The 25,201-nt window shown below is 42.0% G+C and overlaps 1 protein-coding gene across 8 annotated transcripts in view; it reads left to right on the plus strand.

Annotated features, from left to right (window-relative positions):
• The window catches only part of tanc2b (tetratricopeptide repeat, ankyrin repeat and coiled-coil containing 2b), a 157,975-nt gene that overhangs the window by 61,279 nt on the left and 71,495 nt on the right, over positions 1-25,201 (plus strand). For all 8 annotated transcript variants that reach the window (XM_030399505.1, XM_030399494.1, XM_030399497.1 and 5 more), the window contains 2 exons: positions 16,472-16,543; positions 20,731-20,910. In XM_030399505.1, the coding sequence (XP_030255365.1) occupies positions 16,472-16,543; positions 20,731-20,910 (252 nt within the window). The remainder of the gene's footprint in view (positions 1-16,471; positions 16,544-20,730; positions 20,911-25,201) is intronic.

Here is a 25,201-nt window from a genome sequence, read left to right on the forward strand (position 1 = left end):
ATAACACGAGGGTGGCCCATTTAAATTTTTGATGCCATGCATGCAGGACTTATCAGCCCCCCTGCCCCTCTGCAGCGGCATCCTGTTGTTTCTGCCAGTCGGGAAACTGGGCTTTCATTGTGCCTCTTGATGTGGATGGGCTCATTATTGCTGCTCAACGCTGTGTGCCTTTGAATAGCAGGAAGTGCCCTTGCTAGCTGAGCATACTGAGGGATATTGTGTCGCTTCGCACCGCATGACAAAACGCTGCAAAACACAACGTTGCATAAGCGAACGGCGGCATTGGTTCATGCAATCACGAGGACCACAGCGGCGAGGCGTGGACCAAACCCACGCCAGCTGCGAGTCCGAATGCGTCTCCCCGGCTGTCTCTGTTTGGTGACAGTTGTCGTGCCATCTCTGAATTCAAACCTACAGTCTGTCTCAGTCTGTACTTGTCTGACTGACTGTCTGGTGTCCCCCTCCTCCTCCTCCTCAGTCTGTGGCAGCCATGTTTGCCACTCTCAGTAGCTCTAACTCCTGCTGACACTCGCTGGAAGGACTGCATTTATCAGGCCTCTGGACGAATTTATCTTCTTTGACAGGTCTGATGATCAGTCACACGTACGCACTGACAGATTCTCTGCAACAACTGCATCCCATTTAGTGCTGAGATCACTGGTCAGTCAAATTGTATTACTGTACAAATTTGATAATCGACTGATTGCTTGATGATTTATCACCAAAGATCAGTGTTTCCAACTTCTGAAATGTGAGGATTTATGTCTTTGCTCTGTTTTCTATAATTAGAATATGAAAACTTTTGGATTTAGGACAAAAACAATCCATTAGAAGATATTACCTTTGGGTCTGAGAGCTTGTGATGTGCATTTTTCAGATTCTTACACACAGGTTGACAGGTTAATTGATGATGAATAGAATCATCAAATAGATGGAGAACAGGATAGATGTGGTTTTTTGTCTATGTCTAACTTTGTTTGTAGAAGACTGTCACTGATGAAGATACGCATGTTTTCTTTTTAAACTACAGGAATGTCAAATAAGACCAGACTCCATGTTTCAATTCCATGACTCCAAATTAAAGCTTCTTTGTCTCAACATGGATCATCAGAGATGGGGGCTGTGTGCAGCAACAGATCGTACTAATGAAGTGATTGTACACAGCTTGTCATTCACATAGAGCTGAAACAGCCAATTAATTGGCTAATTAAACGAAGGAAACTTAATCAGCAGCTGTTTTGACAATTCATTAATCGTTTCAGTCACATTGCAATCAAAGATACAACATTTATATCAGGTTCCAGTTTATTGAATATCAGGATATTCTGCTTTTTCTTTATTTTATGTTATTAGAAGTTGAATATCTCTGTTTATTGGACAAAACAAACCTGTACTTTTTCACATTTTCCCCCAAATGATATAGACGAGGACAGAAACAGAAACTTGATCAGCATCTAGCAACTATATTCTATAGTCTATTAATTTGACAGTGATTTTCAGACAAAAATGCAACATTCAAATCAGGTTCTAAGTTCTTAAATATCAGCATTTTCTGATTTCTTTATTTTGTAGTATTTCATGTTAATGTTGACGTCCACTGTTTGGGTTTTGGACTGTTTTCTGATGTTTTGTAGACCAACAATACAACAATTGATAGAGAAAACTATTTATATAATCAAACCAAAAATAAATCTTTCCACTATTTCAAACATCTCCTGGCAGCGCTAAAGGAAAGAACCAAACAATGAGACCTCCACCCGAACAGAAGTGTGTGCCCAGCTGAAAGCTGCACATTAAAAAATGATGTCAGAACAGCTCCATGGATTTGTGAATAACAATACACGTCTGCGCCTCACACACACACACACACACACTGACCCATATCCTGGACTTTGTGACATTGTTTTTTCACCCATTGTCAAGTTCTTTGTACTCAGCAAATATGTTTTCATTGCATTAAAAGTCGTTTCTATATAAAACTTGACAGAATTTTGTCCCAGACTTTTAGCTGCTCTGTCGATTTGTTTTTCGTTGAACACGATTTCTGCTTTAATTTATCATTTTTAACAGATATATTGTCTGAAATATGAAATTCTAGTTGTTTTGCTTGATGGAATAGCAGTATGAATCATGTAGCAGCAGCAGCGGTTCAGGTTAGGACATTAGTTTTACACTAAAGATGGCACATATACTGTAATAAAGGGTGTAGCTGTCATGTTAATGATATAAGACATACAGCCACATACAGTAGCCTACTTTCCTCTCACCCTGCATAGCTGTTAGTGTCTGCTGTGGCACTGCCGGGTCGACAATCCCCCAGTCTGTTTTATATTTAATGTGTATTTCATTATTCAGGCCTGCTTGTTTGCAGTTGTAGGCCCATCTCCATTGCAATTGAGACGGTGTGTGGGTATACTCTGTGTGTGAGTGTAGTTTTTTTCCCTCTCCTGTCGTCACAATGACACTGAGAACAGAATGAATTATTGCATTGCTGAAGGCAAGCTCAGGATAAGAATAACAGAGCGCCAGGAAAGAGGACGCGGCAGCAAGGACGGCCTGCGTCGTCTTCTTCTTTCACCTCTCTCCGTCCTCTAAGCTTCTTGTGTTACTATGGCCACCTCTCTTCCTGTTTCTCCGTCTCTTTCTCCTTCTCTTCCCTAATTGTTCGTCCCCTTACAGGTCGAAAGCTTTGCACTCCGATTGCAATGAGGAGAGAAACTAAATGACACTTTGCCTGTCTGCCGCTGGCCTTTTTCTATCCAGCATCAAACACCCTTTTTATGGTTGTGTTTTTGTGCTCCTGGCTATTTTGGAGACACTGTATGTCGGGCTTTTTTATCTCTTGTTTGTTTGGCATTTAGCTGGTTTTCCACAAGGAGAGGTGCACTCTGAGGCTGCGGCCCAAATAAACGGGTACTGAGCATTAAATCATCATATAAATAGATAAACCGGTGATTGTATTCTCTTTGGAGTCGCTTTTGTGTTCTGTTGTTGTTTTAAGGCTGTTTTTCTGTGGATGTATTTTTGTGGCACTCGCTCGCTGAACCCCTCAATTAGGTGGAAGTCTATGAAAACACAACTCCTTTCAGAGTTATCGCTCTTCACAACGAATATCCAGCAAATGGCCACTCAACGAAATGATTTGCATTAGTCATACTGCCTGCAGACATTACGCGTAAAGTTAAATTAACTTCTGTGTGAACCTGCGAGAGAGACTTAGACTTTAAATGTGGTACTAATCTACAGCATGGACTGAACTGAATTGAACTGAATTTGAAACTGCAGTGCTGCCCCTGTGGGTTGTTTGTTCTAATGTCATTAGCTAATTTGAGCTTTTTATATTTAATGCAACTCAAGTCACCTTGACATTTTAAAATGGGATATCATTTTGATAGACCGGCATTGTCAAGTCAATCATTTTACAGGTTCATACTTCTGTTTTAGATGTTTACATGCACACCGCACCTATATTCTCTCTCCTTCTGAACACTGTCTCAGTGCCTGTCTCTTTAAGGCTCCCCTTCAACAAAGCTCAGGCTGCTATACTATGATTGCTCAGCTCTCACAGGCCTGAGTAGGCCCCGCCCACTGTGTTCCTTTAGAAAGAGAGGCACACATTCAGAAGCTATGACGTCCAAGTCCCAGTCCAGCCTGCTTGCTGCATGGCTAACCAAGCTAATTAGCTAGAGGCAGCTACAGTTGGCAGCAGTTATCGGTTACTTGGTTACTGTTTGTTGAGTGTATAGTCGTGACATCACAGTGTTAAAGACGTTCTAGCGACTCTTTAGAAACAGACTCAGTGTCCAAATACGGGCTGTGTGCATTAATCTGAGCTGAGCGTACGTGAGACAGACAATCTCACCTCCAATCATACAGGGCTTTTGAAGTCTTTGTGTGAGGTAAACAAGACAAATAATTGTTACTGCTGGCATTATATGTAATGGTTTCAGAGTTACCCATTGAATGGCGGCGAGACATCCTCACTGTCTGGTATTTTTGTTCATCGGTTTCAGCATTTTGAGTTGTTGACTTTGAAGAGAACATTTTCTGCATTCCTTGAATATCCTTGAATGATCGTCTAAGAATTAGTTCACCGTCAGTGGAGCCGGCAAAGACGAGATTAGGGTGTGGTAGAAACTTCTCCCTCCACATATCTGGTTTTGTTGTGAAGCTTACAAATCCCCTCAGCACAGAGAGCCCCCTAAGCAGCAGGAATAAGGATCAAATTTTAGCAGTATTCCTCTTTAAGCCGCTGTATGGTAATAGCTCAGTGTGTCATTCACAGAGGCAGTAATTTGAAAGGCAGTAAATATCCTCCCCCATAATGAACGAGCACCGACTGCAGCAGGAGCTGTTTTTCCCTGAGCCTCCCTGTGTGAATTTATCAGGATCCCAACCTTTTCTCATTAAACACTCTTCGTCGATGCTGAGAGAGGCATCTGCACCCTTAGCGGGAGTCGAAGACGCCCCTCCTCTCACCGCAGACAGCCAGAGGTCAGAGGGAACTGGAGGTGATGCTTCTTGTGCAGCGAGGCGAGTTTTGTAGATTAACTAAAAACAAAGCAACAGAACCGACAGAAACAGGTTTTCCTCCACAGCAGATGCAGTATGACTGTCCAGAATAATGACCACGGATCAAACGAAAAATGTTTAGAACCAGTCCTGAAGTGACTAATGGGGTAATTCATTAATCAGAGAGAAAAAGTAATGATCAACCGACTGTTACAATAGCGTAGCCCCATCACACTTAGTGACTGATGCTAAGCCTTCAAGCTACTTCTGCTCCTGCAGGGAACATATGCAGTTTGCTGTGATAATGGTGGCAGATGTACCGCTTGAAATTCATTATTTTTTGTTATTTTTTAAGCAATGTGGGTGCCTGGTTTCAGACAGTGATAGACGAAAGCAGGCCTCTGGTCTCTAACTGGCAGCTGTCCATTTTGCCAGCTGAAATGACAACTGTCACTTTCAGATATCATCAGCTGTAGCTAGCTAGCTATTATGCTAACATTAGCCTACATGAGTGGGTGAAAACACTCTGGCTGACTTTTTAATGTTTGAATTGATGAGGAGAATTATGTAAAGGGACCTTAAATATGCACTTCATTGCTACATACATGTTATTGTGCCAGAAAGAGGCTAAAGGTACACGTCCCAGACGAAAAGTCAGCAGTTCACCAGAGAGAGAGACTTAGCAGACCTGTTATTTGTTCCCTATTTGGCTGCTTAGCTTTCAAATTGGTTTGTATTGTCAAGCAGTAGTCTGTGTTTTCATTTGAGGCCATAGCAATGTGTTTGCTAAGCTATCTTGGGTTATGCTGACTGCGGGTGTTGGTATTGAAAGAGTTCCTAATGTTAGCCTAAATGTCATAGCATCTCTAGGATCCTGGCTTTTACACAATGGGGATACATTATATGTTATATGACATTTGTCACTAAAGGTACCTTAGGTTATGCTAAGTAGGTTATAGGCTAAGTTGAATACATTTATAAAGAAAAAGCCAAAGAAAAGCTTCTCAACTGTGAGGATTTGCTGCTTTTTCTGCTGTATTTCATTGTAAATTGAATATATGTGGGTCCAGGTCACCGCGGTGGAGAGGAGGTGATGTGACTCAGGCACCACTTGGTGATGCCACTGCCTGCTCAGACATCCTCCTGGATCCACACACTTTACATATATTATAGAAATAATAAATCAGATATTCTGTCAGTGCAGTTTACGAACTGTGATTTTGTTGTTCTGTTCTGTTATTCTGGTAGAGCGATCCCTCCTCTGGGGCTTCTCCCATCTCCCAAAATTCTAGGAAATTACAATCCAAATTTCTTTGTATTTCCTGACGTTTTAAATAACGACTTAAATAGTTGCCAGATTTACTTAATTAATTCATTTTGAAAGAAAAGCTGAAAGTGATGGAGCTTTTCATTTTTTTCAATTCTAGTATTAGTGCTGGAGAGACAGAGTGAGAGTGAAGGAATGAGCTGGTACAGGTGGGACGTCTGCTTTTCACACTTTCTGTGCTCCCCCTGTGTGTGATTGTCAGGGATTAAAAATGTATAGAAATAAAAGCACCACTGCTCAGTGGAAGGCCTGGAGGCAGACCGGGAGCCACGCCGGCCTTTTTATTTCTCTGCTCATCCTCTTTTCTTTCTCCATGAGTCTCAAGGCAACCAAAGCAAAAAGCCCTCTAACACTTCCATTTCCGTTTGGTTATTTTTGCCTCATGCTTTTCACTTCTCGGCTCTGTGATGTAACCCCAGTGGTGTGTCAGACTGAAGGTAGGAGATGCTTGATGCAGCCGGCCTCCCTTTTTTTTTTTTTCATCCAGACTCTCCTTCACTGGCCTTTATTTTTATTTTATTTGTAAACGAAGCCCACCCACTCAGTGCTGCGACACAGCTTTTCTCAGCCTCGGATGGCAGTGTAGGAGTCAGGGCATATCACTCTTCTCTTTCTCTCTCTCTCTCTCTTTCTCTCTGTTACATGCACGCACATTCTCTACTTCTCCCTACTTCCTCCATCATAACACCTCCATCCATCCAGGACACTGCTGAGTCGTGGTGCTGTCAGCCAGAGCCTGACGCACTCAGCCACTCACATATGCGTCACCTCTCTGGCCCAGCGCCGCCACCGTGCTGTTCTCTGTCCTCCACATATACCTCGTTGGCCAGGGTCACAGGCTCTGGGCTTTTCTGGAGGGTGGGAGGGGATGAAGTGTTATTTAAAGCCAAGGAAACACTCACTTTTTTATGATGTAGAGGATCACAGGTCACGCCTGGGGCAAGTACACCATCATACACGTCGATGCTGAATCATTCGAAAACACTAGAAATGCGTTTATAGCCGAGCCAACACTGTGCTTTCATCAATTCGGTGAAGAAAATCTTATAATGATATATTGGTTGATATTACTTTTAGTTTTTACATATAAGAAACACTTAAAAGTGCAATATGTTAAATACAAACTCCAAAGAAATGGGGGGGAACATATCGCCGGAGTAACCGCTAACTGCTGCTGCTAACTGTAGCTACTGCTAGCTTGTGAGTTCAGTAAGCTGTGCACTGGGAGCTCAGAGCTCCGGAGGAGTTTTGGTTTTGTTTTACATCAGACTGTCACCTCTTGAAGTACAACGTGGTTAATGGGCTAGCAGGTTAGCATGCAAACTTCAATAGGTAACTCTTCAACAGAGCGTCGAACTGTTGTTTCTTCACAATCTGGTGACAATTTTTGTTCATTTTTGAATGTCTTAAACTAAGATTCCTAGATAATGCACATTTAATGTACCAACAAACAAATATTGTCATGATGGATCTTTTACTTTTGTCTCTTTCACCGGATGTTTAGTGTTCTCTGACTAGTTGTCTGGCAAGTTTCTAAATTACCTCAAATATTTTGCATTATTGATACTCACCAACATGCTTTGCCTTCTATTTATTTAACATCTAAGGTAATAGCACTGTGTATATAATTCCATGTTGTGTCCACGGCTCATTTGTTCTGTCTGCATATTGCTTTACATGCCGAGAGCAAACTTTAAATCAGCGGCATCTTCCAATTTGCCTACTTGCTGCGGATGCAATAAAAGAAGAAATATTCCTACATCCCAGTCATGCCCAGAGCACTACAGGGGTATCTCCATTCGTCCTGTTGTTACATAACTGTTGATGATCCAGTGGCTACGACAAATCCCAAAGCAATCCTTTTTTTAGCTCGTACTACTGCTGCTGCTTCTGTTCCCTTTTATTACCTCACCTTGTGTGTTCCCAGAGACAATATGACCTGTATTGCACAACATATTCCAGTTATTTTGAACAAGAGTTTGACTGATGGGATTAGGTTGGCTCATCTCAGTGTTTTTATACTAAAATTATGAACAGCTGATATTGCAGACAGCATTTTAATATAACTTCAGTGCTAAAAATGTTCCCTAAAAAGAACTCCATCAAAATTAAAACCAAAAAATTCTAATTAACAAGTTTCTTTAAACGTATCTGCTAACTTGCATCCATCAGGGTGGTTTAGTAAATTGATTTCTTCAAAAACAACGAGATGATTAAAATAAATGAGAATGCAGGAAATGTTATCATAACCCATCAGTGGGTAAATATTAATAAACATCAGTCTTCATCTTTCAAGACAGAAGAGAGCAATAAATACTTTTTGAAGTTTTATATCTCAAAAGATTGTGTTTATTTTTCGACTTATAATGAAGCTCAGACTGCTTTAACTGTGCTTTCTCAAATTTAATCAAATTGTTCAAAGGAAACAAACTTTTAATTTATTTGAAGTTACCATTATTAAAATCCAGACCTTTAAAATATGATATAAAACGGGATAAAAGCTACCTAAACCTGCTCGAACTGATTTTTGGGGCAGCAGCAATAAGTTGTGAATACAGTATTTATATAGTACATTTTTTTAGTTGATAAACTTGAGCAGTTGATTATTTACAGTTACAAAGCAAAATTATCAATCATTTGGGATCATGTTTTCAGACACCCAATCACAAGTCCAATATTTTCTCTCTTAGGTCCATTTTCGGTCTCTACCAACGATATTTGTTTGGCATTAGCTACTAATTGTCCCTCTAATGTTCACCAGCTATCTGCTAACTTTGTTTGTCTGTTGTTTTAACCCCTAACTGTGCTAGATTGCTGACATGATTTACACAAAATCTTGTGGCTCTGGGAGAAAATATCAGAAAAGTCCTTTGTTCAAATTTTTTCTCTGGTTTGTCATGTGATTTTCTCATTTTAAGGTAACCAGTCCTTGATTTACTAGGTACCCTGAGCAAATGGTCCAGAATCCTGATAAATAGACTCGAGCATAAAGTCTTGAAATGTATTATTAATCTGTCCAAACGTCTCCAGTTTGTAGCGTGCTTTAAATTCAGTTTGTGCTGTGTTTAATTGGACTATTCAGATGGCAGTAGGCATTAGAAACATTCAGAAGTGTCTGCTACCCACACATTACATCACTTTCTTTGCTCTCACGTTGGCTGGCTGTGCTTTTTTCTTGCTTGTAAAAGAGTAGGACACACGCATTAAATCAAAGCTGATATGGGCATTGTCCCTAAATGCAGTTAACAGCTTGTGAAACTGCTGGCCCGGCTGGCGTCCTCTCCCTCTTCTCATTCTCCTTCCTACTGTTCGGCTCAGCACACCTGCTTTATACCTTCCCCACGGACTCACAACATCACAGGTCCACAACAGTATCTTCCCTCTGTTGGGAGCCCTCATAACCGGTGCAGTTTGTCCTCCCTCAAAGTGATATTACTAAAGAGTTGACAGGATTGTCTTCTGGCCGGTTACTGCAGGTAAAACAGTCAGTGACAACTCATTCATGTGTGTGTCTAAACAGAGATGTTAGCTACACGGCTAACATGGATATACATGAGTGCTTACAGGAAAACATGGTCCTGTTATCCTTCATGTACAACGTGACCATGATAACTTCCATTATTCATGAATCTGACTGTAGATTATATTCTCCATTAATCATTTTGTCTTCATGCTGTAGCCAGTTTTCAAACGTCTTGTTTTGTCCGTCCAGCAGTCAGAAACCACTAAATCTTCAGTATACGATGACAAATAATGATGAAAAGCAGCAAATACTCACATTTGAGAAGTTGTAAAAAGATTAGTCAGTTATCAAAATAGTCGCGGATTTACTCTTTAACCATCGATACGTTAATCTGTTGCAATTTTAATTCCTGTACATCTTTAATACATCTCCAGGAAACTGGTTTCTGCGTACCCTCTGCTGATTATGCCATTATAACTTCCAACTGTCTACCTTTCCCATACCTCAGTTAACCGACCTGCAGAAGTTTGACAGAAACTAGTAAGAAATGTAAAATGTGCATGATCAGCAGAAGTTAAGCTGAAACCAGTAGCAGTTTCCTGAAAATGTATTAAAGAAATAACCCATTTCTTAACTGCTTATTGGAAGCTAGCTGAATTTTATTATTATATCATTTTTTCAATCAACTTTAAGGTTATTTCCGTGGGAATTTTGGGGGCAATTTTATAGAACTTTTAGAAAGGCTACTTGGTAATCAGCACCTACTGACCATTAAATCTGCAGACCTGTAAAATGAAGTGTTACTGCAACTCACACGAAGGAGTAAAAAATGCAGCTAAACTGTTCCAGACTGAAGTGAAACCGTCTCTTTGTCTCTGTTGCTGGATTTTTGTTGACACCAAAAGAATACCCCCGCAAAGAATATTTTTGGTCTCGGCATATCATCCCTGCTCCTGCTGTGTACGGCCGAGTGTGTACGTATAGACAGTAAATGTGTGTGCTGTGGTTTGAATGGAAGCAGTTCCCTATTGTTTTACATTGGCGGGATGTCAGAACCCTCCACTTCCTGTGGTAGACCAGGGCTGGCTCAGTGCAGCGGTGGAGAGAAAAACACTCGACAGGCTCTCTCACAGAAGATGTGTGTGTGTCTGTGTGTGTGTGTGTGTGTGTGTGTGTTTGTGTATCCTTTTGGAGTACGCATGCATTTTTACATTAGCTCACACTGAGACCGATGCTAATGAAGATGTTGGCCAGCTCTACAGCCGAGCAGATGTCTGTGCGCTCATATGGCGCCGTGCAGCTAACTGTGGTGTTGTGATTCATTAAGATGATCCACTTTGTTGTGAATATGATTTCAAATCCAGCTTAAGTGAATGTCAAAACAGAGGAGCAGGGGAGAGGAGAGACCAAACTCAAAGACACAGCTGCTTACCTGTGTCTATTAGTGTCGAAATGGGTTGATGATACTTTGTTTAGTCGATCGATTACAGGACCTGCGGTGTGGTGAGTTTGCTGCTGTCAGTATTTTCCTCGACAAAATCTTAACCGTCACAACTTCAGGCACAAGTAAGATGATTATATGATAGATAGAAACACAAGAAAGGAGTTTTAGTGGGGCTTGCGGCCTGCCAGATGTTTCTAATGAAGAAGAATGTCAACATAATAAATTAAATTTGAAATAATGTTGGACTCAAGGATAAGCTGACACCCTATCTCAAGAACGTATTGAGGGAATTTCTTCAAATTTGGGAAAAATGTGCATTATGACTCAAAGACGAACTGATAAGAATGTTTGTGGTCAGAGGTCAACATAATTGTGACCTCACAGAGCACATTCTTGGCCATAACTCAAGAGTTAATATGATGTTACAATTTAATTAAGAAAGGTCTGAAGTCATGGTATTTGATATCCAAAAGGTCAGAGGTTAAATGCACTGTGACGTCATGATATTCTCTGGAACAGCAACTTGACTGTGGTCATTCTAGTCTCTGCATGTTTTTGATACGTCAAACAGGAGAAAATGAGATGTTTTTCAGCGTCGCCATTTTTAGAATTGAGGTTGTAAAGTTGGAGCCTTGATGTGAAGAAAAAGAACCTGCAACTTTGTGATTCTCTGGATAAACATGCAAGTTCTGACTCTTCCATGTCCACTCGACTCGGTGGTTTTTAAATGCCCTGCTGAAAGGCACAGGAGCAGACATTTCACAGCCTCCTCTCTGGTGACATCAGAAGCAATTTGGCAGCCTTGCTTATTGTTGCTCTCTACAGAGAACACAGCACTGATTCACTTCTTGGCATTTACCTTTCACCACTTTCAAACTTTTTCTTTTTAACACTCTTTAAATCAATCTCTATTCTGGTAAATTAACCATGGTGCATCTGTGCACACACGACAACTCTATGTGATATATGGTATGCACGTTTATGTTTGCGTGTGTGTGTGTGTGGGCCACCGTGTGCTGAATAAATGTCAGCATGTTTTATTATTGCAGCCCGCGCATGATTCTTCTGTTTCTACATCAGATTTATGGGGAGTTGAGATAGTTTAACATTTAGCTGTCTTGAGAAAAAAAGTGTCTAATAGCTTTCTAGTATAAGACAAGGATGCTGTGCACTTAATTATATACAATTATTTATTATTCTGTCTGCGTAGACGTCATGCCTTTAAGGTATGCAAAGTAGAAAATGAATCTTTGTGTCTGGTAGAGAAACCTCTATAAAATACGATGGAGAATCTCCGGATCTACTCGTTGAAGGATTTCGTGGCCCCTCTGTTTCTCACCTGGAATGTTGCTGTGATGAATGGAGAGAATAATCAGCCGTGACATGAGGAGTAACAGGGAGAATACGGGTGTTTAATTAGGGTCGCTTCCTGGTGAGAAACTGGGGATTGACAACAAGTTGGCAACACAACATTAGGGCCCCGCGGAGGCAATCAGCAAAGGTAAGAAATAAGGCAGAAAGGAATTGAAGCGAACACTGAATCACTGCCCCGTCACTGAGTGAAGTCATTGAGCTGAAGGATGTAATTCTCTGGCCTCCTGATATCCAGGATGTGTCTCAGTTACACGGCTCGGTTGCAATCTTTTCCTCTGTCCATTCAGCATCCCGCGAGTAAAAGTAGACGTGCTCCGATTGTACTTTTTCGGATCGGTTCCTTTTTTTGTGTAATGTCGATCGATAAGTCACAGAAAAAAAACCCAATTTCAAATAGTCAATTGTTAGATGTGTACTCTCCTTGAGATTAGTTATACTTGAGTTGTAAAGATCAAGCCCAAATATATATGACAATACATGCCAATGTATTTTCATTTCCTTAAGAATTTTAGTTTAAAACATACAAATGATTAAAAGTTGTCAACAGAAAGTGAGGAAACAACAGTCCTGATATTATGTCAAAGATGTTAGGGCTGTCTACTGCAGTTAGCATGCTAACAAGCTAGCACTGGCCCGTCCTGTCTCCTAATATCAGTTCGTACCGCTAAGAGGTAATAGCATGATAGCCCAAATCGTTTCAGATGGAGATGTAAAAGTGGTCAGTTTGCCACTTATAAGTCTAATATGTTAACAAAATAAACTCACTAAATGTCACCAAGAAAGATGTGAAAATATTCGTGCCTGCTGTTTCCCTCCTCTCTGGTCAGAGCTGATGTAAATCGCCTCCATACTGCCTTCAGATGGTATCTGGTGGTCTCCGATGCTGTGTTCAGTCCCTGTCCCGTGTCCATCTGTGTACATTAGGGGGTGGCTGAGTCGACCACGGTGACAGCCCCCATAATCCAAGGTCACGATACAAATAATGAAAATAAAGCTACATATTTGGATAATACAATATATTTCTGTTACAAAACTAGAGATAACTTTGCTTTCTGTCTCTTAAACTCTCAACTCCTCACACAAAAGTCCACATTTTATAGCACCCATCTTTCAGACAGCACCTAGGAAAGAAGTCTGATTTTGGATCAGAGGTCACAGTGAACACTGTGAACATGAGCAGGTTCATCAAAGTCAGTCTGAGCGATAATGATAGTGGAGTTCTCTGCCATGCTCCGTGGGATCGCTATCAGATGTCACGCCGACTTCTCCCGTAATGACTCTTTGTCCAAGTGCGAAATTGGCTTGCTCCTTTGACATCCTTAACACAGCACCGTGGCATTACAGCTCCAAAGACTTGCCAACAGAGTAAGTGCGCCATTATTCCTCCGGTTTAGGAGCCAGTCTTTTACCTTCAGCTCTGATTTTACGGCCCAATAGGATGTGACTGTAAATTGGATACTGAGCTGTGTTCAGCTGTGTTGTAGCTGTATGTTGTAGTTGACACAGGTGGTTGACAGATGTTCTGTAAGGGACTGGAATGATGTCCAGTGTTTGTCTCTGTGGTCGGATGGAAAAAACATGTCTGTCTTTTGTCAACCGAAGGTCCTCCCCTTTCATGTTCCCTGCTTAATAGGCCATTGATCTGTGTGGCAGGACATTGTGCTGTGATCACTGGTAACAAGAGAGCAATCTGCACAGAAGAATAGGCGCGTTCTGTTTCGAATAAAAGAAGGACAAAGATGTTTCCCAAGCCTAGAAGAAAAAAATAGTGGAGAGAAAGGAAACAGCTGTAAAAGGGGTAAAACCCTGTCTGTGCTGTGTGGAATTCTTCCAAAAACCTCAGTAACAAAGTAATTCAAATTGAAGGTTTAACGTACAATAGTTGTTTAGTGGGCGGAAAGTGATTGAACCTGAATAAAAAGTTGTTTCATTTCCAGCAAAGCCTGCAGCTCTCCTTTTTATTTTTTTTACCTGCTATATCTGTGTCACAATTAGAAGTACCGTTTCCGATTTAAAATGAAACAATAATGATAACGCCACACATCTGAAGGCCAAAGAGTTATGTGATCTACTGTAACTAATTCTACAGCTCATTGTCCTCCCTTCATTTAAATTATTAACGCTTCAGTTATGACATTTCGAGTTACTGAACTCGTCTGATGAAGAGCGAGCTGCTCCAAACGTCACCTAAGGTGCTAATCAGATACGCTGCAGGAGCATGGCAAACTGTGCAGAATCTATTACTGTATATCACTGAGCTTTTCCGCTCGCAGCGTCACACTTTTGATATGTGCCCGCATGTGTGTGTGTGTTTTCACGGCTCACTGTGCAAGGGAGCGCAACGTCTTCAAAAAGCCCTGTATTGATTTTCACAACATTGATTTTACTAGATGATGTGGCTCATCAGGTATGCGAGGTGAGAAGCTGTTTTCAGTGGGTTTGCTGATGATGAACATGCAAGAGAAGGTGGTGTTAGTAGCAGGATCTATGGTTTTGTCACGGCTGTGTTGCTTACGAGTCACTGAACAAAACTTATAATATGAAGCGCATAATTTACTCATAAAGCACTTTTCTTGGTACTCAAGAACACTATACATAATTTAAAAGGAAAACAAAACACAAATATAAATTCTTTTTATTTTGTACAATATTTAATACTTTATTTAAACACACAAAAAGAGAGTTTAAGCACAAGTTTCTTGAAATCGGGGTCAGTAAGCACATCTCACTACGCCATTTACGTTTTCTACATTTTGTTGTTTCTAGAGCTCAAAGAAGACGTTTTATTGCAACGTTGAGAAATAGTTGGATGATTATTGTGATTACCTGTATATTATGACTCATGTATGTTCGTGATGATCTTGTGCAGCTGAACAGGATTTTCTGTTGTTTACCTTTGTTGTTGGTATTGCCAAGCAGACTCAACGTATATAAGCAGTCCCATGTTGTCCATGTAAGAAAAAAGGCAAAAAAAACGAGACGGGACTAGAAAACAGACGTGAAGAACGCAAATGATCCAAAGAAAGTGTGAGGAATGGTTGATGTGTTTAATGATCTGGGGATGACACTCAATGATTAAAGACCTTTCTCCAGAAATGTACGTTCTGTTGCTTTAATCGTCATCTTTATATGTCATATAATGTTTATTTCTACACATTTGTGCTCAAAATCAGAAGTAATAAACTTTTTGTGTGCACAGAAAGACTCTGATCTCAATTCATTCGACATTGTTGGTAAACTTTTTAATCTGTCACATCCTCCTGACGTGGTGGCTCAGGTCAAACTAAAAAAATCCTCTGTAATGGACTCTCCTTCCACAATCAGTGTCAATCGCAGGCTGGCCCAGTTCTCACACAGTGATGCCCCACGGCTTATTCTATCTGTCCATCGACAAGCTTGATCTTTCCACCAGCGAGCCAATCTAGCCCGCTGTGTGGCTACTGGCACACAGTGTGTGAATCTGCGATGGGAGAGATAATACTTGAGTATTTGTTTGGGCTGATGGTGAGCTCAGTGATTGAAACACAATGCGGGGCCCGCCAAAATACACAATCCTTTTACTGATAACAGCCCTCCTTGCCTTTTCTACTTAATGCAACAATCTTTGATCCGTCTACACGTGGAAAATCCGTTGGCTTAGGCACGTTTTCATACATCTTCGTGGTTCAGATTGTATTAATAGCTTGCTTAATTCCTGCGGGATGTATTCATTCTGAGTATAAATCATTTGTTCCTCCTCTGCTGGCCTGTCGTGCTTTACAGTAGATCCATCCGCACTCGAACAGGATTATGAAACAATCCCCCGGTGACACTGACTGTGCTTCCCAGCGATGCCGCCCCCCTCCACTCCCCTCTTCTCAGCTCCATCCACTGTGGCTAATTCTGCCTGCCTGCTCCCTTGGGCGTAATTGATCCTCATATCATTAACCGTATGTGGATCTATCCTGGGAAACGCCCACTCTTTTACCGCTAGTCCTCGCTCAGTGAACCATAGAGCCCAGTGAGCTCTAACACAGGACTCGGTGTACGCAACAGTGGCTGCAATGTAAACTATTTTGTTATCAGGCCCTAAAGATAGAGGCTCACTGGCTGTTTAGTCTAAACATGGGGGGGAGGAAGAAGTGGAGCTCGGCGGCGAGGTCCCCCTTCGCCACCATAAGAGGCCACTTGGGTCCTAGGAGGAAGGGTGTGGAGGGTCTGTGTGTGAGCAGCCTGCTGGGGGTCCTCCGGTCCCACACCTGGCTGATCGGGGAGGAGGATGTGGCCGTGCTGCTGGCCCACTCCTCCTTGCCACGCTACCAGCATCATCGAGCTCACTCCCTGTCTTTCTCTCTCTGCTCCTCGTCTGCAGATGGTGGGAGCGAGGACTTGGCAGATCCCCGCTCGCCCAGTCTAGACCCTCACCTGAGCCACGTCGGCCAAGGTAAGCAAACAAAAATACCTCTCGACTCATATTTCTTTTTCTGCTTCTGTCTGAGTTTGAAGCTCACTACACTGAAGTATTTGTCTGCTAACTATGTGCCTGTTGCTTGTGTGCATGTTTTTTATGTCATACTTGTGTTGAGCCCCAACTCCTCCACCGTCAAGAGGCTTTACTTTCTGTCTGGCTGCTATTATATATAAGAATCACTTATTTTTGACAGAATTGATTGCGAGAATAAATGTAATCTAGGTACATTTCTGCAAAATCCCAGATAAGTTGATCTTTAAGTTGCTTTATGTTGCAACACTGTCCTAATGCTCTGGTGAGGTTTAGGTACAAAGACCTCCTGGTTATGGTTAACAAAACATGATAGTTTGGCTAAAAATTGTCCCCAGGTCTCCATAAAACAGCCGGTTTTGTTGACAGAAACATGACTGGAGATGTCCCAAGTTCTCCATAAAAACACCTGGCTTTGTCAACACAAACACGACTGGAAATGGCTTGACATGCCATTGATAGATATCCAGTTTTGGTCACGACAAACACAGCTGGAAGTGTCCCAGATTCTCCCTAAAAGTGGTGTCCTGCTTACAAATGTTCAAACACTGTGATCCCTCATCAAATATATACATCTAGTTTCACACTTATAAATAATGAAACGTAGACTCAAACACCTTGTCCCAAAGTTGTTTCATGAAACACAAGATGGCGTCCTCAAATGTATTGTTTTGTCCACAACCCAAAGATATTCAGTTTACTGTCACAGAGGAAGAAAGAAACCAGAAAATATCCACATTTAAGAAGCTGTAATCAGAGAATTTGACCTAATTTTTCTTAAACACATACTCAGACAGATTATCAAAAGCTGATCGTTAGAACTGGTCTATTTTGTTAAATGTACATAAAAAGATTCACTTGATTTACGAAGACATTAAATGATTATCTAAGTAGTTGGTTGATAATTGAATATTCGGTCGATTACTCATCGCAGCTCTAGTCAGACAGGTGAAGAGTTACAGGTAGTCAGCAGGAGTCTGGAGCCCATCTGAGCGCCCCCACAATAGCTCCTCTTCTCCTCTGTTGCTTATTACGATGTGTACCGAGCTGCTCCCGGGCCCCAATGTGTGTTATGTGAGTGAATGAGAGGGCGAGAAAAACCATGCAAGCTCTATTCTCCACCTTTGCCTTCTCATTTCCTGTAATACTTCCCTCTTGGCGTTCGCTTGCTAGACTCTATTTCTTCTCCTTTAATCTTTTCGCGGTACAAACCCACAGAGGCCTTGTTTACCTGGTTGTATTTTATTCGACTTTATGGCAGCAAACTTTACGACTCCTGGAAATAAATTCATTTTTACAAGGAGACAACTGTGTGAAGTTTATATTTGAGTAATTTTTGCCCCTAAATCTGAGTCACGTCTAGGAGAAAATAGGCTGTAGATGTTTATCAACAGCAGGAATGTTGGCAGGAAATGTTCTGAGCGATCATAATTTCATATTTCTTTCCCTCTCCTCGTGCATGTTTTGAGCGGAACACCTCGACAAGTAGGTGTTTGTGTTTATTTCGAGGCATGGAGTGGCCCTTAAACATGTCTCTCATCATCACAGACTAAAATAAAACACCATCATTTCCCCCCTCGACGCTTTTGTTCTCTGGATCTCACCGCTGAAGTGCGGCTTCTCCTCCCTCTCCACCCTGCGTCTCTTTTTGCCCTAAATCACACCTCTTGATTTCTCCTTCAACGTATCTCAGTTTATGTCTGCTTTCATGAGGCTGTGCAGAAAAGAATTTTGCCAAGTGATTCTGTGTGAAATTTGTACCACTTTTGGTATCGTAATTGGTAAATAGTTGCATAAGCATGTTTTTTCATCCAATATTGGAATGCATTAGAATTAAATTGGGTCTTGACTACCGATAATTGCAACCAGAATACCAATTTCCCCGTTGGTATTCACACCAGGCTCTGCATACATGAGGAAAATTTCCATTTCCACGCTCTGGGATGTAACCGCTGCTCTGGCTGTTGTTTTTGCTTCTGCAGTGACATTCCCCAGTGAATGGATGGACCGACTCCAGCACTGCTGGAGCCACACAGAGACGTGTGGATGTGTTTTTGTTATTTTTCGTGCAAGTGTTTCAAGACTGGTGTTTTGTTTTTTGCATTACAACAACCGATTTGACCTAATCCGAACAGTCGCGCTGGCTTCCTCTGGGACTTGTCACGGACTCGTGTCTGATAATGGCTCCATGTCTCACTGTCGCGGCTGCTTTCTGATGCGAGACTGTTGCTTGACCAGTTTGCTTTTACAGCTCCGTCTGCGGGGAAATGGGCAGTCCGAGGGCAGAGCCCGATTCACAAAATGGATGTTGTGTTTACAGACAGCTGGCTGATTCTGTTCACCGGGGAATGTGTGTGAGTGTGTGTGGAGTTAAAAACAGGGCCCTAACTTGTCATAATTTGTGGTTTTTGAAGCAAGAGAGAAAAAGGCGGTGTGTGTGAGTGATGGAGAGTGGCTGTTTGTGCTCCGTCTGTAATTACGGCTCATTGTGCGGGCCTTTTTTTTTTTTTGTAAATAAAATGCCCTCTCATGGTCATGACTGTGCTCTTTCTTTTTGAATTATTTAAAAACATTTCACATGGTTAGAAAGTCCTCCTTTATTACATGAAAATTGCAGGGTATTGTGTTACTGTGGGGCTCACAGAGGTCAGGGCAGGCAGACTGTAGTTTTTAACAGTGAAAGCAAACAGCACGTGTTGCCTGCAGGGCTGCGCTCGCTTCTGGGTCACGCCAATCTTGTTGCACTCAATACTGTTGTTGCACAGGGACCAGGGTGAGGCACTATGAGAGTAATCATATCTATCATACACTTTCTACAGGGGTAAACAAACAGAAACAACAGCAGAATCAAATGTAGTCCAACTCAGTTGCACTTGAATAAACAGTGCTAGTGTTAAACCATTTATTGGGCTTTGATCATAAATCGTTTCTCTTTTATCAAAAACAAACACAACACATTTGCTCCTTCAGGCTCAGTGAATGTGAGGATGTGCTGCTTCTCTCTTAAATACCCTCATGGTAATTATTAAGGTTGTAAATTCAACAGTCTAACTATTAAGAGCACAGACTTTGTGTGTGGGATGTTGTGACAATCTTAGTGGTTTTCAAACTTTTTGTGACACAAAAGGGGAAAAATCTCAAGACATACCTGTAATAATATCCATGCACAAAAGCCTCTATATCCAATCACTCTGTAATGTTTGTTTTTGGCTCGCAGGAAGGCTTTTAAATGATTTTTTTAGGGTGTATAGGGTGTAAAAAGGACTGATATAGTAGATTAAAAACTCATTCATCACTTGGTTGTATATTGTAGTCATAATGTAGGGTAGTAACACAATCCCACGACATGCCTGGACTTGCCTTACAACACACCAGTCTGCTGCAGCACACCATTCGGGAACCACTGTTACAGACTGAACCATCAGTTGACTCAAAAGATTTAATCAGCAAGTTAAGTTAAAAGCCTAACACACCACCTTGGTGGATTTTGGCTGTCAAGACTGTCAGAAGACTTTTAAAAGTTTCATAAGAACAGTTCTCAATTGTGTTTGATTCCATTATTAATGTGTCTGATGTGTTCTTTTCTTATGTAAATGAGATGAGGTCCACAGATGTAAACGCTGCACTGCACAGCTTTGGTTATAGTCATAAATTCTTGAACTGCAGGAGTGCATGTGCTGTTTTTGTTCTCACCCCACCAAAAGATTTGTATTCAGCGTAACCTTACCAAAACTCAAAACACATGTTTGTCTCCCATGTTAACACAAATGTGATGCTTTGCAGTGCATCTAAAACTCCTGTCACCTGTTTGAAAGTCTGTTTAAAGGCCTGGGAAAAATGTAATTTAAGATTTAACGTTTCAGTTAACTAGATATTTACTGTTTGTTAATGATGTTGTTGTTTTGTCTCTGATTTTGTATTGCAGTGTAGCTGGATATTGTTTATTGTTGACAACTCTTATCTCTCAATATCTCAATCCCAGGTTTTTGCCTCGTCATTTCTTCACAGTTAAATACAATCTCCATACACTCCTCCATTGCCTGCTTGCAGTGTTGTAATTATCTCCAATGCACTGTTGAACACAGAGGAAAGCCTCTCACACTGTTTTGTCTCCCCCTCCCATCCTGCAGGTGGCAGCATAGACAGCGACTGTGCCTTCGAGGGAGACTACGCTGTGCCCCCGCTCTCCATGACCGAGGGCATGCAGCACATTCGCATAATGGAGGGCGTGTCGCGCTCGCTGCCCTCCTCCCCGCTGCTCACCCACCAGACCATCAGTGTCAGGCTGCAGCCGGTGAAGAAGCTCACAGGTAGAGACACTGCAGTGAAGTCAGAGCCACACTGAGTGCAAGATTTGAATTAGTCAAGCAGGGTTGGCACATTTGGGAAAAGAAAACCACAGCCAGCAGAGATGTGGGCTGAATCTGGTTCAAATTTGTCTTGTACGCACATCCTCGCCTGTAGCTGTCCTCCCCCATAGACTCATTGTGCTAATACAGCCTCCCTTTAACCCTTCACTGTACCACTGTAGGCAGGGTAATCAGGGAATCACGCACACTGAAGTAAAACAGATTTTTTATGACACAAAGTGAAGAGGAGTGGAATGGCTCCTCAACCCGACGGTTGCCAAAAAGCAGTAATCACTTACCGTACTACTTACCCACTAATTGTGAGTCGAAACATAAAGCTGTGGCCTGCGGCAAACACTGCAATTTCCAATTCTTGTAATCACCAAAGTCCTACCTAATTGACAGTGCCAAGAACAGCTGATAGACTCTGAGCTGTGGTCGGCTCTGCCTCCTCCTTTATCGCTCTATATCTCCCACTGCTAATCGTTTCCTTCCACACTCAGACAATATGGAAAATCCCCCCCTCCCACACACACACACACACACACACACACCCTCCTTGTCTCCCCATTAACTGGATTATGAGTCTTATGTCATGTTCTTTCTGGGGGGAAGCTGTGGTTTGTCAGCGTGGACGTCCGAGGCTTTACTGCTGCGCTGCATTTTCAAATTGCAAAATGAAATATTGACATTGCAGCTTTCACCCAATATCAGTGCAGCCTCCACACAGAGGCAGAGTGGGTGTGAAGGACTTTAAAGCTTGATTCAGTAGTCACCACTAGGGTGCACCAGCCTCTCAGCTACCTTCAGATCATTAACCATTTCTGATATGCCGGGGGGGACCGTGATTTATTTTTATTTTTCACATCACACAGAATGATTTATTCTCTCTCCCGGGTCATCCAAAGTGTGGGTTTTAGAGAGGAAACACGCCGAAAGTGGTTTTTCTTCCATTTGTACCGGGTGTGCCACACCGCTGTGGAGGGCTCTGTGTGGGTGACAGGATCCAGCAGAGGCTGTTTAGAGGGAGAATCTGGACTTGAGAATTGGATTTCAGACCAAGCTGGTTTTATCACACTTTCTGCTGTTTGGGGGGGCCACCTTTGTTCCATTTTACTTCACGTAACATGGCAGATAAAGCCTATTTTGATGTGTTTACTTTCATCAATGAGATTCAAAGTAATTTTATTAGACTGATGTGAAGCTGTAAATGTACTTCTATTTGTGCGGCTGTGCTGTTATTTTGAAAGGAGACCCTGTTGTTTGAGAACGGTGTGATTAATGCTGTCTCATTGGTGCTATTCTTACCCCACGGCTGACGTAGAGCGATGTCTCTTCGCAGTACAATCACACATGTCATCAGCAGGTCAGATGTTGTCGGATTTGAGGGCTGCTTTTAGATTTTAACTCGGGAATTAGTGATTTTTTAGAAACATCACTTTGCAGCAGTTGATTTGTTTTACCTTTGTAAACCCTGCTCACACCTGTCATCTCAAGTATTCGTGTGTGTTTGTGCCGGCGACAGTGAGCGACATCATTTTGGCAGGATAAGCCCTTAACTGTGTTAATCCTTCCAGATTTATGTCTCTGTCATATCAACTATTGTGTGTTTACTGTTGTCTGTTGTAATAATTACATCACTGATGAAAACAACATAAAATATAATTTCGTACAGACATAGTTGCCCACCTTGAGACCTCCAAATCAGGTAGGATTTCAACCAAAAAATAACTACACTGCCACAGCATTTTTATTTTAAATCAACACTCTTTACACTTTTATTTTGAAAGGGTACCCAGGGTAGGTTTCCAGGGTAACAGTTTTTACACATTAAAGTGTGTACGTTGGTCTCGGGGAGTGCAGAGGTAATGTAATGTAAAATGTGTGGAGTTTCCCTTTAACTCACAGGGAAGAATGCAGAGTAATTCTTCCCTCTGGTTTGAACTTGTGTGACTCTCTGGCAGAAACTAAAATTGATTAGTTTTCATTGATTCATTTATTTGGAGAGTCCGCTCACGTCACTGCTCTGTGTTCGCACCGCCTCTCAAAGGCAATTAACGTCAGCGTGCCCCCTGCGATCGTCAGAATAAAAGAGTAAACTACACTCTGTACGGTGCCAGACACAGAAAGGTGTGAACATGTGTCTGATGTATATTTAATAGCAAAAATTTCAAATATATTGTTGCTGGACTTTTCTTATCAATACAAAACGGCACTAAGATGTATTTTCTCACATTTTAGATAAATACGGTAAGATAGTGTTACTGCTTTTGCATAATTTAATTTCCATATGAAATCAGGAGTTCACAACTTGTGGCTCAACCAAAAGGTGAACTGAAACCAGTCCGCTGCGACGGCAGTATGGTGCAGTACGCCTCCTGCCTTCCTCAGCACTCCGCTTCACGAGCTGACCCCTCGAGCATCTGAGGGCCCCCTCGAGAGTCTTCATGCAGGCAGAGGGGATTAAATCAGAAACTCAATGATTCTCTAAAAAGGTCAGAGCTTTCATAGCATTTTCATTCTATCAGAGCCTTGAGGTTGAATAACTCAACACCAGTCCTCCCCAACACCACCACTTCTCAGCCTCCCTCAGGCCAATCAGGGGCCACACAGGAGGGCAAAAAAGAGAGGCTGCGGTCAGTGGGAGCCACCGGGGGGAGATCAAAGTGCTGCAGCCTTCAGACCTGCTGCTGTGTGCTCTCTAATGTGCTCCTCTCCCACCACTCTTTCTCCCACCTCTGCCATCTCTGGCATGGGAGGGTGTGCCTGGCCTTTTGACGCAGGCTCACACACACACACACACACACACACAAGCTTGGTATAGTCAAGCTGTGCAGGAAGTGGTGCTGAGTCGAATTAATTAAAGGGTGAGAAAGCCGGGGTGGTTGAGACCTGGTGCAATCTGGTGCTCGATGCCACGGGAGAGCAGGTCTTCCAGGACCTGAAGGACGAAGGGGGACCTCAGTGCACTCGAGGGCCTCTCTGCATGTTATATGTGTCGATGCAAGAAAAGTTTAGTTGTGTAAAGTCATACTTTGATATCATAAGAATTAAAAGCTTAAATTGAGGTTAAAGCCAAAAACATACAGTGATTTACAACAAAAAGCCAGCAGGTTAAAATATGTAAGATATAATGAATAAATAAACTGACCCAGTATCAGCCTGCTGATGTTTTGCCCAGACTCTAGTTCTTCACACAAACTCATCAAAACTGGAGCCTCCATACCCTTTAATCCAACTGAACCAACAATAGTATTTTTGTTCTTTATTAAACCCTGAAGGGAAAGTGTTTTTAATCCCTCTGAAAGGTCGGACTGCACAGTCGGGACAGAGCTTCTGTGTCTGAGTGCACTTTAACCAAATGTTTTTTCTCCAGCACTGGGCGTGACACCGCCATTGTCTGCTCTCTAACTATTGTGATTTGACGTAATTACAAGCAATTTCTCCAGAAAAACGTTCATTTTCTGGCACGTTTGTTTTTTTCAGAGCATGTCATGTGTTATGAAGCTCCTCCGTCTCCCGCTGTGCCCTCATGAATACATACGTTCCTGCCAGCTGCGATTCTTGCAGCATTCCTTCGTCCTCATGCGTGTTTACGTCGGCTATTTTTAGTCCCCTGTTGTCTAATGCTATGAGTGGCGATGATTGCTCATTCTCTCAGCGATATCTCCGTGGCTGATTGTTATGAGTTGTAATCACTGAATGCTTATTTGTTCCTTAATAAATACCTCACTCAAGTGAAATGCTCCCAGAGACGTCGCCCCACTTGATTGATTGGCGCTGCTTCACTCAGAAACATGTAAAGGGAATTATTTCAACATCCCTCCCCAGATTACACCGCTTTCCCCTAATTAATGGCAGTAATCAATACAATTACCGCCTCCCCATGGATTGCCACATAAAGGTGGAAAATTGCATTTGGCCTTAAAACCTGAGAATAGGCTTGATTTAATTATACAGCCTAATTTTTCTCCCACTCTTCGCTGCAATTATCACAGTAGTATGAGTATATCTAAAATCAATTGTCTCTCTGGTGCTTACAGTAATAGAGTGATGTGTGAATAAGTGGCAGTGTACTACAGTAAGATAACTTGTAAACGGTCATGTGACGCGGGCATAAAAAAACCGCTCGGCAGCAGCGTGGATGGTCAGGATTAACGGGGAACTGCTTAGTCAGGCTTTACAGCTCATTGTGTGGGTGTCCTTAAAGGATCCACAGTAAAAACAGACGAGCGCTGTTAAATTAGCTGCT

This window comes from Sparus aurata, chromosome 20, assembly GCF_900880675.1.
Source record: "Sparus aurata chromosome 20, fSpaAur1.1, whole genome shotgun sequence".
Lineage (NCBI taxonomy): Eukaryota > Metazoa > Chordata > Actinopteri > Spariformes > Sparidae > Sparus > Sparus aurata.